The sequence below is a fragment of the Meriones unguiculatus genome, chromosome 9, assembly GCF_030254825.1.
Source record: "Meriones unguiculatus strain TT.TT164.6M chromosome 9, Bangor_MerUng_6.1, whole genome shotgun sequence".
Taxonomy (NCBI): domain Eukaryota; kingdom Metazoa; phylum Chordata; class Mammalia; order Rodentia; family Muridae; genus Meriones; species Meriones unguiculatus.
Genome location: NC_083357.1, coordinates 75,904,737 through 75,919,920, shown reverse-complemented (window position 1 = coordinate 75,919,920; position 15,184 = coordinate 75,904,737). Strand labels below are relative to the sequence as shown.

Below are 15,184 nucleotides of genomic sequence, written 5' to 3'. Positions count from 1 at the left end.
CCAATTGCATTGTATCAGTTTTTTTCACCTTAACTACTTTCTAAAACTCCTAAGTGGCTTGTAACTAAGAGGTATCATATTGCTGACTTATGATTCATCAGAATTTCTGAGAATTTTCTCATTATATAACATTTAGCTTGTGTTGAAAATTGACTCAGGTGTCAAGAAGTGTCATTTAATTGTCACAACCACCTGTACTGTTAAATACCAGTTGGTTTTGTTTTCTAATGAAAAAATATTCCTAGTAGTCAATTGAGCTGTACATTTAATAACTGGCAGGGCTGGAGGGCTGAAAAAGGGTTGGCAGACATTCTTCCTACTGTGTTACCTTACTGTTAAGGTAAACCTACAGTGTTAGGTATTTTTCTGAGGATAATTTTAAAGACCTTAAGACAAACTATTAGTGCCTGGGTAAGTATTAACAAAAATGGACTGCCCCATTTACCAGAGACAATCCTCAGAAAATACTCTACCAGGGCTTTACTTTGTTATCCCTTGACTAGTATGAAGACAAAGCCAAATTATAACATTTAAAAACTGAGTGCATACATTTTAAATTGACTCAAAGGAAAAACTGAGATGTTGATGATAATTCCTGTGATTTACATAAATTTACATAAACCCTTTCCTCCCCATCTTGCTCATGGTCATGGTGTTTCATCAGAGCAATAGTAACCCAAATTAAAGAGGCAGTGCCTCTCCCAGGCCCAATAAAATTCAACTTCTAGCTCATGTTCTGGAAACTCACGGGAGGATAAAGGAAGGAACCCTGTGCTGGCTGGTTGTATGTCAACTTTACACAAGCTACAGCCATCTAAGAGGAGGAAACCCCAACCGAGAAAATTCCTGAGAGCAAACTGTAGAGCATATTCTTAATTAGTGTGGGGTGGGGAGCTGCCTACTGTGGGTGGGGCCATCCCTGGACTGGTGGTCCTGGGTGCTCTAAGAAAGTAGGCTAAGCAAGCTATGAGGAGCAAGCCAGTGAGCAGCACTCCTCCATGGCCTCTGCATCAGTGCCTGCCTCCAGGTTCTCACCTTGTTTGAGTTCCTGTCTCGACTTCCTTCAGTGATGGGCTATGATGTGTAAGTATAAGCAAAATAAAACCTTTCTGCCCCAACGAACTTTGGGTCATGATGTTTCTTCACAGCAATAGTAATCCAAACTAAGACAAACCCCAAGAACTATAAACATCCATTTAATTTTGGCCTATTATCTCTTGCCTTATTCTAAAATCAAATGAGAACAGACCTAAATTTTTCAGAAGCCCAATCTAAAGACAGGATTTTCTTAGTCAATTAGACGCTTAGAACTTTTCACCATCTGGCACATTAACGCCTGAAGAAGAGAACCTGGCTCCTGACCTTCCCACTTGGGTTTCAGAAGTGTTCTGACACAGGGTTTCCCAGGTGATAACATGTATTCAGTGAATCCTGAATGTCTCAGTTGTGAAAGATGAGTCAGTGTAGGAGCCTGTACTACAGAGGACAGAAATTCAATTTCCAACACACACACCCAGCAACTCACAACTGTTTATAACTCCAGCTCCAAAGGATCTAGTATATCAGGCATTCACAGGCACCTGAAGTCAGGTACACAAATCCCCCCATACATATACACATAATTAAAAAAAGGGAACCACTGATAGAATTGGAGAACTGATATAATTTTGCTCCTGAAACAATCTGTTGACCAAGAATTCTATCCTCTGAGTCCTGACCCACTAACAAACAGTGCCTTCTCTGAGAATATTCCACGGGCGATGCACTCTGGTCACTTTGTTGCCTCACCTAATACTCTGAACTGAAGAATTCGCTGTTTCTTCCTGTATGGTGCTGGTTATGGTGGCTTCTGCTTCTGGGACAGCTTGTACTGGCTGTACTACATGAACAGTCCGGAAGAACTGGGTAGGAAAAGGAGACTGTGAGGGCTGCACTGTCCTCAAAACCTCTGATGACTGTCCACCTTCCATGGGATCTTTGGGTTTTGTAGCTTTAGGATTCCCTGTTTTTAGAATTGTCGTGGGCCCTCCTTTTATTCCCGGACTTGAAGATGCTCTTGATCGGCTTGCTTGGTTGCGACTTAATGTGGTTGTAGATGATAAGGGCTGATCTGAAGACTCTATGCTGGAACTCGGATCCTCCTCATCTATGTATATGAGGTCTTTTGGCATTTCTTTAAACTGATACACCAAGCGCTGACCTTCCACTTTTGCAAGAATACCTCTTTGGTAATAGTACCTAGTCAAAGCAGACAATTTCAACATCTTATTAGGTCATTTAAATATAAGTTAAAATGACATTAAACAAAATCCATTTTTCCTAAACATAAAATTTTAGGGCTGAAGTTTAAAAGTGAAGAAATTAGTTGCTCGTGGGTTTTTATTTACATATATATATATATTTTTTTAAATTTTATACACAGATTAAACCCTTATGAAGGACTGAAAAGATGACTTAATAAAGTCCCTGCTTGCTTAAGACCCTCAGCTCCAATCCCAAGGATCCTTGCAAGGGCTGGGCTCAGTAGACACATCTGTAGTTCTGTGCTGAGGAGAGAGAGAGGCAGAGCTCTCCAGTTTGCTAACCAAGCAGCCTAGCTGAAGAAATGAGCTCCGGCCTCAGTGAGGGACCTATATCAAAATACAATGTGGAGAGTGATCAAGGAAGATACCCAAACAATGACCTCAAACCTCCACCACAGGCACCATGCGCATGCCCACAAACACCACATGCAAGCCCTCATTAACAAGCAAATCTAGGATGAATTCTGAGTAGGGAACTTTGAAGAAGGACTAGACCTTTGCTTTCCTTTTTTCCTTTATACATACACTGCTGCTAATTTGCTAGAATAATCAAATCTACTACAAACTTCAAGACATCATTTCCCACCACTCTCTGCCTTACTAGCATGAAATCATAAATGTTTAACTTAATTACGCAAAATTTAGTGATTCAAATGTTAGTGGTTTTAATAAAATCAAGGACATTTATGACTTTTGTGTATAATGTCCTTTCCCTAAGTTTCTCTCTCCTCAAATGTTGGTCCTTAACTCTACGTTAAAACCTTTCCTTAGGGCTGGAGAGATGACTCAGCAGCTAAGAACACTTGTTCTTGAAGCGGACCCAGCATCCACATAATGTCTGTAACTCCAATTTCAAGGGATCCAATGCCTTCTTCTGACCTCTGTAGGCATCAGGCGCCCACACAATGCACAGACATATAGGCCAACAAAATATTCATATGTATAACAAATCTTTAAAAAAAAAACTGAGTAAGTTCTAACTCTGAAGAAGAAGAGGACAAGACGGAAGGAGTAAAAAGAAGAGGAGGGATAAGAAGAAGAGGAGAATAAAAGAAGAAGAAGAAGAAGAAGAAGAAGAAGAAGAAGAAGAAGAAGAAGAAGAAGAAGCATCATTAAACAATTTAAGGTAATTAAAGACAAATGAAGTTGAAGCCAGGCACACCTTTAATCCTAGAGAGTGCACACCTTTAATCCTAGCACTCTCAAGATAGAAGCAGGTGAACTCTGTGAGTTCAAGGCCAGCATGGTTTACATAGTGCAAGCCTGTTTCAAAAAAGAGGAGGAAAAAGAAGAAAAAGGAAGGAGGAAAAGGAAGAATTCTAATTTAAGATCACCAAGCCATACATCTCCTAATCATTTCTATTTCAAGTCTTTCTCAAACAACGCATATTGGGAATAACTAAATGATATAGTCATAGAGAAGCAAAACAAAAATGGGCTTAAATTTCTTTTATCTAATATCAATATTGAAGTATTCATTATTCTACCATAAGATTCAACATGTTAACATTTTATACACTTTCTGATATTTTTATAAGGAAAACACAGGTTGAGTAAGTAATTTCTGAAATGCTTAGAATCAAGGTTTTGGAGGAGCTTTTGAATTACTTTTAAATATTTGCATAGATCTTACCAGTTGAACATCCAAACTTGGAAATGCCCTCAACTCCAAACTTCCTAACTCTCTTATTGTTGCTTAAAAGCTTCAGAATCTGGATTCCTGACTTTCACACCAGAGTCTGCTATTTGCATGATTATTTGTAGAAGAAAAGTATTTTCCTCAATCGGAGTAAGCTTTAACTTTACAAGCATGCTGGCTTGTGTGAGTACTGTGACCTTCCGTAAATACTATTCACAGGCTGGGGACACAGCTCAGTGGTAGAGTGCTTGTCTAGCATGCACAGAGCCCTGGGTTCATGCCCCAGCCTACAAAAGCAAGCAGCATGAATACGATCACAGTCTTTAAGTTTTGAAAAGTCCCCTGTTTTTCGACACCTGGAAGTGATATGCCGAGCATAACAAAAACTCTGTGTACCTGAGTGCCCTTCCCATGGTTTCATAGTTCATGTCAGGCTTGTTTTTGTGCTTCCCCCACAATTTAGACACGGCTTTAGAATCAACCAGTTTAAAGATGCCCTTTTCTCGCTGTGTCCACTTGATGTATTTAGGGCAGGTAGCTTTGTCCTGAAGCAGAGCCAGTAGAAACTCCCAAAGGTAAATTGTGTTTCCTGAAACAAAATCAATTTCTTTTAAAACAGCGCAAACAGACAAACCATAGGACTAGAAGTCTTAAAAGGTCCATCTTTATCCACACAAAAATATCACCTCACTCAATTAGCAGATGCAATCCCTCAGTATACGGTCATAATTCTTAGGGTCTAGTAGAAACCTTACTAATCCCATAAATGATGTATCTATGGCAATCTTGTCAACTGTATTCATGATGACCTAAGGGAAAAAACTGAGATCATTTCTGTCTGCTCTTTAAAAACCATCACACAGAGAAAACATCAAAAGTAATCAAAAACAAAAAACATTTCAACAGTTGTTCTCTGTGTATCAGAAGCAGCAGACCAATGACGACAGTGTTCTTCAAAATGGAGCAAGAGTTGTGAAAACACTAGAACTCCAACACACCACAGTTAAGGCTCTACAAAGAGAAACTGCAGACTAGCTAAACTGCTGCAAGACTTTGCTGAATGCATTAATGAATTATTTTTACAGAAAAATGAAAGTAACTGAAATGGTTCTGTAGGCTACTTTCTTACCTACAGAAATCGATGTAACCAGAAATTTCTGGTTACAGAAATTGATGACAGTATCTTATAAGCTCTGGGCAACAGCATGCTCTATCTGGCTACAAGAAGAAAAGTCATGAGCTGGGTTTGGTGGTGTGACACCTGTAATCTTAGCAGTTCAAGATCACCCTCAGCTGCTAGGGAGTTCAAAACCCACCCAGACTACAAGGTTTAACACACCCAAGGTAGTCATTCATTTGTTACACATGTCACACTCTTCTCTTTCACACACACACACACACACACGGAAGCACACACACATGTGCTCCGCACACATACACACACACTTAAAAGTAAGCCAAAAAGAGTAACAAGGGTAGAATACAGAGAAGAATAGAGGAAGGAGAGGGCACTAGCCCTGTACGATAAAGATATCTGAGCACTTACCCTTCCCATCTTTATTTTTCTTCTTCACAGATATATTTGGTGTAGTGGCTGGGGAATCTGGTCGTGGTGGTTTTGTCTTTCTTCCTGAAATCAGAATATCTCTGTATAAGTTTTTGCCCTCAAAATTGAAAGAAAATTTCTTTTCATTAAAAGTTCTACTATCTTGTTGTTTATTAATAGTTTCAAGTTCCAAACTTTCATACAGGAGTCATACAAACTAGTCTCTGAAAATGCTACCTAAAAGAAAAATAACTTCAGTAAAAATTAAACATTAAGTAAGTTAGATCACAAATAATTGCTTATATATGAAATTATACTTCAGGGCTAAAGACACAGTTCAACATCAGAGTGATTGCCTAGCATTCACAAGCCTGGAGTTTAGTCCCTAGGATGGGAGTGGAGTTGGTAAAAAAAAAAAAAAAAAAAAAAAAAAAGCAGAAATTACTCTTTGGCTCACCTGTCAAAAGAAAATGAGGTTAAATTTCAAATACTGGATTTTCTTTGAGACTGCCACACTAGTGCTTTCTCTTAAAATTTTGAATATTCCTTTTTTAATTAAATTTTTATTTTTTTACATTAATTACTTTTTATTCACTTTGTATCCCAGCTGTAACCCCCTCCCTTATTCCCTCCCAATTGCACCCTCCCTCCCTCATCTCCTCCCTGACCCTTTACAACTCCACTGATAGGGAAGGTCCTCCTCTCCTTCTATCTGACTCTAGCTTATCAGGTCTCATCATGACTGGCTGCAATGTCCTCCTCTATGGCCTAGCAAGAATGTTCCTCCTTCCAGGGTGGGGTGGGGTGGTCAAAGAGCCAGCCACTGAGTTCATGTCAGAGACAGACTCTATTCCCCTTACTAGGAAAGCTACTTGGATACTGAGCTGCCATGGGTTACCTCTGAGCAGGGGTTCTAGGAATGGACCTTGGTCCTTGGTTGAAGTATCAGTCTCACAAAAGACCCCTGTGCCCAGATAATTTGGTTCTGTTGCTCTCCTTGTGGCGCTCCTGTCCTCTCCAGGTCTAACTAACTCCCCCTTCTTTCATATGATTCCCTGCACTCTGCCCAAAGTTTGGCTATGAGTCTCAGCATCTGATTTGATACACTGCTAGGGAGAGTCTTTCAGAGGCATTGTGGTAGGCTCCTGTCCTGTTACTTGTTTTCTCCTTCTTCCAATGTTCATCCCATTTGTCTTTCTAAGTGAGGATTGATCATCTTACCCAGGATCCTCCTTTTTGTTTAGCTTCTTTAGGTAGAGATTTTAGTATGTTTATCCTATATTATAGGTCTACTACCCACTTATAAGTGAGTATATACCACGTATGTCTTTCTGCTTCTGGGATAGCTCACTCAGGATGATCTTTTCTAGATCCCACTATTTGCCTGCAAATTTCATGATTCCATTGTGTAAATGTACCACAATCTCTGTATCCATTCCTCTGTTGAGAGACATCTGGGACATTCTTTTATTTCTCAAAACAGATGAACAGGCTGGAGAGATGGCTCAGTTATTAAGAATACTCGCTGCTCCTGCAGAGCACTGGGGTTCTCTTCCCAGCACCCACATGACACCTATGTGGGCAGCCACACACACATGTGCACACACATAATTAAAAGAATAAAAGATAAATCTTGTAGGATATAAATAAAATAATAAAACAAAGAATAATGAAAGAAAAGGAAGGCCACCAACTATGCCCTCAAAGCAAAGCTAACCATACCCACAGACCTTTTTTGTCTTATTGGGTTGAAGAGAAGGACAGAAGTGTTGGATAAAAGAATTCCGATAAACTGCTGTAATCCTAGCACCCAGGGAGGCAGAAGCAGGCAGATCTCTGTGAGTTCGAGGCCAGCCTGGTCTACAAGGCGAGTCCAGGACAGGCAAGGTACACAGAGAAACCATGTCTCGAAAAAACAAAGTGATAATAACAACAATAAGAATTGAATTTAGATACAAACTTGAGGCTTTAATAATTGAAAAATCTGGGCTGGCAAGTTGGCTCATTTGCCACCAAGCTTGCCAACCTGAGTTAGAGCCCATGGTCACACATGGTAAAAGGAGAGAATAAACTCCATACAAGTTGTTCTCTGACCTCCACACATGCTCCATGGCACATAGACACCTACATACATACATACATTCACACACACATGCTTTCTCTCTCGTGCCTCTCAATCATACACATTTGAACATAAATGTAATAAATGACAAAGAGCTGGAAAATCTTCTTTCAGATCAAGTGAGATAGATCAACTATTTTAAGTGCCTAAGATATTTTAATGACTTATATTAAGAACTACTTCAATTTGTTTTGCGTTTCATGTTTTTCTTACATATCTTAACTGGTGGAGAAACACCCTCTAATAAAAAGTTTATCTGGATTCCACATCAGTACTGACTGTGTGACCTAAGTAAGTTAGACACTCACCTTTCTTTCTTTTAGGCTGTTCTGGGGAGGAGGCTCCTGGGGAGTCTGTATTTGTCTCTTGTACTTGCTGAGTTTCCATCACTTCAGGAATCCCATCTAATGTGACAGACACATGAGTGATGGGGGCAGCAATGTCATCTTCAGAGGAACTAAATATATTATTATCTAATGGAAATGAAATAAATTATAATCAGTTGTGTATTATAAACAAAATCATTTACTGTTTCTATAAACTCTCACTTTGTATTTCCTCTGCCATAAATCAAGGATCCTAAAGCACACCAGGCATGGCTTCCTACCACAGTCTATCTTACCCTCCTTCCCCTCGTCTGCTCTCTGGAACTCAGTTTCTGTCATTAGACTGCCATACAAATGCTTTGTTCTCTAAAAACAATAAAAATCATAGCAAAAAAAAAATCTCCCTAAAATTTACCGACAAAAAACAGAACAAATAACCCAAACTGTACAGCATGCCCCTCAACATCTCTACAATCTAAACCAAACCTCCCTTTCCACCTCCTTTCCCACTCATATGAAGCTTCACACTTTCGCCATAAGAACGAAAACATCTCTCAAAAAATATTTTACAACTTAGTGTTCAGATCTATTCCTTCTCAGTTGAATACTCACTCCTCTCTCTTCTAGTTAATGAAGTGTGATTGTAATTCGGTTAAAACATTCTCTCCTGAAAGCTAGAGTGCCACTGCCTCCAGAACACTATGCTATCACTTCTGTGGTCTTTGTTTCTGGCTTTTATACTTATTTACACACATGAATGACTTAGAAATTAGGCTGCAAGATTGAAGAAGGAAGTAACAGGTATTCGTTTTCTACTATGCCATTGCCTAACATGCTGCTGTGTGCAGCACGTTCAATAAGTATCTTGAAGTGACTTAGTAACTATGCTTTTAAGTTTCAGTTCCCCCTTGTCAGAAAGGCCCAAAGGAGAAGTACATTAAAAAATAAGTTAATAATCTAGCAATGAATTTTATACAACAAATGGTTAGGAAATTTGTCAATAAGTTTTTGCCTCTACTACAGTTAGAGTAGAGATGGCTATACACTAGTCTGAGTTCAAAACCAATGTGAGGGTGACAGGATGGCTCGGCAATTAGGAGCGGTCAGGGCTCTTCCAGAAGACCGGGGGTCAGGTTCTAGCACCCACATCATGACTCACAACCCTCTACTGCCCATTTCGAGGATAGGAAGCTCCCTCTCTGGCCTCTCCTGACACTACACTCATGCAGTGCACATGTAGACTTGCAGGCAAAAACACTGATGCACATAAAGTTTTTAAAAATTAAATAATCCCAGAACTCAGGAGGCAGAGGCAGAAGGATCTCTGTGAGTTCTAGGTTAGCCTGCTCTACAAAGCGAGTCTAGGAGAGCCTGGACTACACAGAGAAACCCTGTCTTGAAAAGCCAAAAACAAACAAAACAAAACAACAACAAAAACAGGTGGAGAGTTTGAAAGTGTGATGAGGCACATTCTATGAAACTCCCAAATAAATAATAAAAATACTATGTTGGGGAAACTTTGCATAATCTGGATTTCATAAAGGACAAATTACTTTTTATTCTAAAAAGTTCATCAAATATTAAATCAGTAAAGCAGCACTTTTAACAAAGGTACCACACCTGGAATTTGTCTCTTACAATGTGCTCTGGACCTACAGAAGAAAAGAAGAAAGACAGCCTCTTCTGTTCCCTTGATGTTTACTATCTAATGGAGATGGCAAGAACAGCTTTGCAATATATACAGATATGAGCAATCTTTAGCACTCACTTATTCGTTTGTCATCCAGTATAGGACTGGGAGAATCCATATTGAGGAGTGCCTCAGCAGCCTCAATGGTCTCGATTGTTTCATCTCCATTATGACAAGAAGCCTCAACTACAATAAAGAAAAACATAATATTAGCTACTTTGAAATAGTATATGCTGCTCTGAAATTTGTTCACAGTGTTCATCTCCTGAATCAGGATATACCACTTAACATTGAGCTTGTAGCTTGTATGCATATAAACTATAAAATACAGAACATATATCATACTACCAAATCTGAGGCGGGTGTATCAAAGGTCTCACACTATGCTAACTAGCTTTTTGTTTGTTTTATTTACTTTATTATTTTTATTGGTATGTAGGTAGGTATATAGGTATGTATATATGTATGTATTGATTTTTGTCAATTTGACAAAGGCTTGAGTCATCTAGGAAGAAGAAACCTCAATTAAAAAAATGTTCCCATCAGATTAGCCTGGACTGATGGAGTGCCTAGCCCACTATGGGTGGTACCACCTATAAGAAAGCAGGTGCCGGTGAGGGTCTAGAGAGATGGTTCAGTGGTTAAGGGCATTTGCTGCTCCTGAAAAGAATTGGGATTTGTTTTCCAGCACCTGTATGGCAGCTCACAGCCACCCTTAACTCGAGCTCCAGGTGGCCAACAGCATCTTCTGTCCTCCTCAGGCACCTGGAGGCATGTGGTGCACTCTTACGTTATACGGAGACAAATACACATGCACATAAAATAAAGAATCAATTTGTCTAAAAAGGCAGGCTGAACAACCATGGAGAGCAAGCCGGCGAGCAGCATTCCTCCACGGCCTCTGCTTCAGTCCCTGCCTCTAGGTTCTGCCCTGACCTCCCTAAATGATGAAGTGTGGTGTGGAAGTGTAAGGCAAATAAACCCTTTCTTTTCCAAGCTCTTTTGGGCATGGTGCCTGCCACAGCAATGAAGAAGCAAACTGAGACATACTCTGTAGCTTAGGCTAGACTCCCTCTTGCAGAAATACTGCTGCCTCACCCTCCCAAGTGCCAGATGTCCGCCACCAGATAACTGCCTTTTTATTTTGTTTTGTTTCGAGGACAGGGGTTAAAATTATTACCATCTTGTATATGCCTATGTATGCGTGATATGTATATGGACCACGCCACAAAGTGTGTATGGAGGTCAGAAGACACGTTTATGGAGTTATTTCTTTCCTTCCCCCATTACATAGGTTCTGAGGATTGAATATAAGTTGTTATGCCTTCACAGTAAGAGCCTTCTCACCAGCTCCTCTTTGGCTGTTAGTGACTGTGTCTATGTTATACAGCCCTTGCTGGACCAAAACAAATGATGTAAGACCAGACTGGCTTCAGACATACAGTGATCCTCCTGCTTCTCCCTTTTGAGTTGTGAGATCACAGGCATTTGCCACCATAAAGTAATTAATCATTACAGGAGTAGAATTTTGAACAAAATCAATTTTATAAGACATAATTCAACAAAGCCCTCTGTGTCCATTCACAGCTTCAAACACAATAAACAAGTGGTTAATCTTTCACCTATGCCCTCCCATCATCCCCACGCTCTTACTTCCTACAAGAGATCACTGTGAAGGAATCCAAGGCTCCCTTTTTATTCATTTGTTCAGTTGTTGTTTTGTTCATTATTTTTGTAATCTTTTACATTTATCTATCTGTATGATGTGCATTCATGCTATAAACATAGAGGTCAGAGGGCAAGCTGAAGGAGTTGGCTCTTTCTGGCCACCATGTGGGTCCTTGGGATCAAACTCAAGTCACCAGGCATTTATCACCAAGTGCCTTTACTCACTGAGCTGTTTTCACCCCAGCTCTTTTTTTTTTTTTTTTTTTAGTTTTAATAGAAGACCTTACTATAGCCCATGCTGGCTTCAAACTCACTAGGTAGCTGAGGCTGGTCTAGAATAGCTGATCCTTCTGTCTCTGCCTCCCATGTCTTAGAACTACAAATCTGGGCCTGCTCCTCTGTATTTTATCTATAAGTATTTTAGCACATATTTCTAAAAGATAAGGAGTCTAACACAATGATGTTATCATGTATTAAAAATTAACATTAAATAATTACATAATTCCATTAGCATCTCTCAAAATTCCTTTCAGGTGGTGATGGAGCACAGAGGGAGCGCACTCCCTTACACACACAAGGCCCTGGATTCCATCCCTAGTACCAGGAACAACCATTACTACAACCAAAACAAACAACAGACGCCACAGAAGGTGTGTAGACAGGGTTTTAAAGAGTCCAGCTAAAATGAGGTCGTCACAGTAGACTGAATCATTATTCTGTCAACCCTCAAGGAAATCTGGACTTGGCCAGTGGTCAGAAAGACTCTGTGAAGACAGGGGAGAAGACAGTCATCAGCAAGCATGGGAGAAAGACACCAGTAGGCCAGAACTTTAACCCACAAGGAAATGTTTTTCTGTCAGGTAGTTGGTGGTAGACTGTGCCACACTAGCCCCAGCAAACAAGGCTCTGCCCATGTCATTCCCGGCCTTCCCCACAGCTTCTCACAGGCTTAGCACTGCCTTGCCTTCTCTTCCTCTTCTCATCACATGGCTTAGCTGAGCACAGGGGATCTAAAGGCTTGAGTGGTGAGAAGAGAAAGGAAGGGAGGAGACACAAGCTACAAATATTCTGGCTTTAAGGTCTGGCTTGCTTTCTGAACCCAGGACTTTTCTGTTTTCTAGGAAGGCACCTGTCTGTATCTTGTCATTTGCTGTCTTCAGCTCTAAATGCAAAGGAATAATTCTCTAAAGGAAACAGTTCCTTTTTCTAAAGATCCTTGGCCTGCTTTCCTACTTTCAATTTCTTCTTTGGGGATCAATGTTCTCTATTGATGACTAAACGCAGAAATAAGCACCCTTTCAGAAGACATTGGTTTCCAACTAACACCAAATAGAGCTCAACTCTAAGGCTTGAAGTTACATAGGAATACACTGCAAAACCTGTCAGTCTAGTTAAGTCACAGCAGACACATAACGGCAGCAGTCATCACAAAATCATTCTGAGCACAGCCAGCAATAAACACAAACTTGAATCTGACCAACCCTGCTTGCTTACTGGTAAAGGAGAAGCAAGTTTAACCACCAAAAAGCATTCATCAATTTGTTCGAACCAAAGAAGAAAAAGTGAATCTAAACGCTGGAAGAACAGCTCAGTCAGTGATGAAGCTCAGGCCTAGCACGCTTGAGGTAACCATAACCACGGTGTTCACTAAGAAAATACTAAAATTGAGGGACATTCTACAGAACACATACCTAGTATACCTCCAATGTATGAAGGTTATGACAGAGGGACGGTGACAAACTGCTGAGTCTAAGTAATGAGAGAATGGCACATAACAGTACAGATAGGTATCCTAGACAGAAAGCAACGTGTACAACTGGTAAAATGTAAGTAGGACTTGGGGTTGGTTAATGATATTACAACCAATGATCATTTCCTCTTCTTAACAAATGTATACTATTTAGGTAAGATGATAGCAGGAGGATTAAGATAAGGAATACTTGCAAGCACAGTAAGGCTAAACTGTGACTGCCAGTAATTTTTAGAGAGCTCTTCTGACTATTCATAATTGGACATGCATATAATTGAAACCACATGCATCACAGGGTGGGGAACGCATGATAGAAGAAAACAATGATATAACCTAATCTATCAATGAAAATAGCCACACAAACTATACATTTCAGTAGCCAGCCCTTCCTCCTGCTAAATGGCATTTAAAAAAGACCCTAAGTTTTGTCCTGGGGCCCTTGGATAATCTCATGCTTTGGACCACTGTCAATCTTGATTCTCTGTTATTGCTCTGCTTTTAATAAAGTTACCTTATTTATTTTGCAAATATGTGTGAAACGTTATTTTCAAATCTTTGGGTAAAAGGTCAAAAACCTAGACACATCTGGCCCAGATCCTGACCACCTATAATAGAAACCCACACACCTGTAAGGGTGATGTCATCATCGTCGTCTACGATTTCCTCTTCAGCAACATCCAGTGAACTCTCAGTAATCATGTCATTAGGCTCTTCCACACAGGCTAGGCCAGCATAGCTATTGAGAATATCAGCGCCAGGAACATGTTCCACAATGACAGCAGGGAATATAGCAGGGTCACCAAGCTGCAGGGATGGAAGGGGAAGATAAACGTTTTGCTTTTGTTGGATACAATCCAAAAACATTTTAGTTACTTTTTCAAAAAACACTTGACAACTCATCTTTATTTGTTTGTATTTTCTTAAGTGAAGACTTTACCCAGGGACTAATGTAAGCTAGGCAAAACTTCAACCACTGATCTACACCAAACCCTTTTTACAGTTTACAGCAATTTAGTCCCTATATCATCGTGTGTGTGTGTGTGTGTGTGTGTGTGTGTGTGTGTGTTTCAGCTTTTTGAGACAGAATCTCTATATAGCTGATCTTAACTCACTCTCCTAAACTCTGGGATTACAAGTATATGCCACCATACCTAGCTCCACTACTTATATTTTAGCAATCTTTTTATAAAACCTAATTTTAATGATTAATCTTGTCTCGTGTTTGAGGAGACAGGGTCTTGTGCATCCCAGGCTGGCCTGCTCGCTGTTTACAAGATGATCTTGAACTCCTGATGCACCTGCCTGCCTCCACCTCCCAAGTGTTAACAATTACAGGTGTGCCTGCCATGCTTGATTCTTCATCTTAAAAAGCCAAGTTTTCACTCATAATTTTTCCTTTCTTTCTTCCTTTCTTTTTTTCATTCATTCATTTATTTATTGATTTTTTTGAGACAGGGTTTCTCTGTGTAGCCTTGGACTCACTGTGTAAGCCAGGCTAGCCTTAAACTCACAGATGTATGCTTGCCTCTGCCTTCCCAAATGCTGGGATTACAGGTGTGCATGACCACACCTGGCTTTAAAAATACATTTTTAAAATGGCATTACATTAAGAAAAAATAGGATCTACTTTAAAATTACACGAAAGCATGAACCGGGAAGTGGAATACAATGGAATGTATAATTAAGTAAGCTCTTACTGAAGTTTCTTTCACAGAAGAAATGTCAGCTTAGTATCTCTTACACTGTTGCTTGACATGGAAGCCTTGATTTTAACACCCTTCGACTCACGTGAAAACAATTAACTTTCATTTTCTATTATTGTCCTCTTTAAGGACTGTATCAAGCTTAAGAATTTTCTCCGACTAATGGCTGTGTATAGAAGTACAGGGTTCTAGGGTAGGTGCTGTGGCACACACCTTTAAACCCAGCGCTCCAAAAGACAGAAGTTGTTGCAGCGCTATGTGTTTGGGCCAGTCCGATCTACGCACTGAGTTCCAGCCCAACCAAACCTATACAGAAAGACCCTGTCTCAAAAATAACATCAAAGATTATAAAACTTCAGAACCGAAATTACAACCTCACTTAGCAACTTCATTTTAACATTGAGAAACTGCCCCAAGAGGTTTTCAACGACATAGTA

At 39.9% G+C, this 15,184-nt stretch overlaps 1 protein-coding gene across 6 annotated transcripts in view; it reads right to left on the bottom strand.

Moving 5' to 3' along the window:
* Elf1 (E74 like ETS transcription factor 1) overlaps positions 1–15,184 on the bottom strand; it is a 60,421-nt gene that overhangs the window by 5,933 nt on the left and 39,304 nt on the right. For 4 of the 6 annotated variants that reach the window (XR_009594275.1, XM_021642804.2, XM_021642799.2 and 1 more), the window contains 6 exons: positions 13,671–13,848; positions 9,705–9,812; positions 7,919–8,083; positions 5,489–5,572; positions 4,339–4,531; positions 1,789–2,238 (listed from right to left, as the gene is read on the bottom strand). Coding sequence is in view for 5 of the 6 variants with exons in the window: in XM_021642804.2 (XP_021498479.1) it covers positions 1,789–2,238; positions 4,339–4,531; positions 5,489–5,572; positions 7,919–8,083; positions 9,705–9,812; positions 13,671–13,848 (1,178 nt within the window). In the remaining variant the exon portion in view is untranslated. The remainder of the gene's footprint in view (positions 1–1,788; positions 2,239–4,338; positions 4,532–5,488; positions 5,573–7,918; positions 8,084–9,704; positions 9,813–13,670; positions 13,849–15,184) is intronic. The other 2 variants (XM_060391489.1, XM_060391488.1) reach the window with 1 other exon arrangement.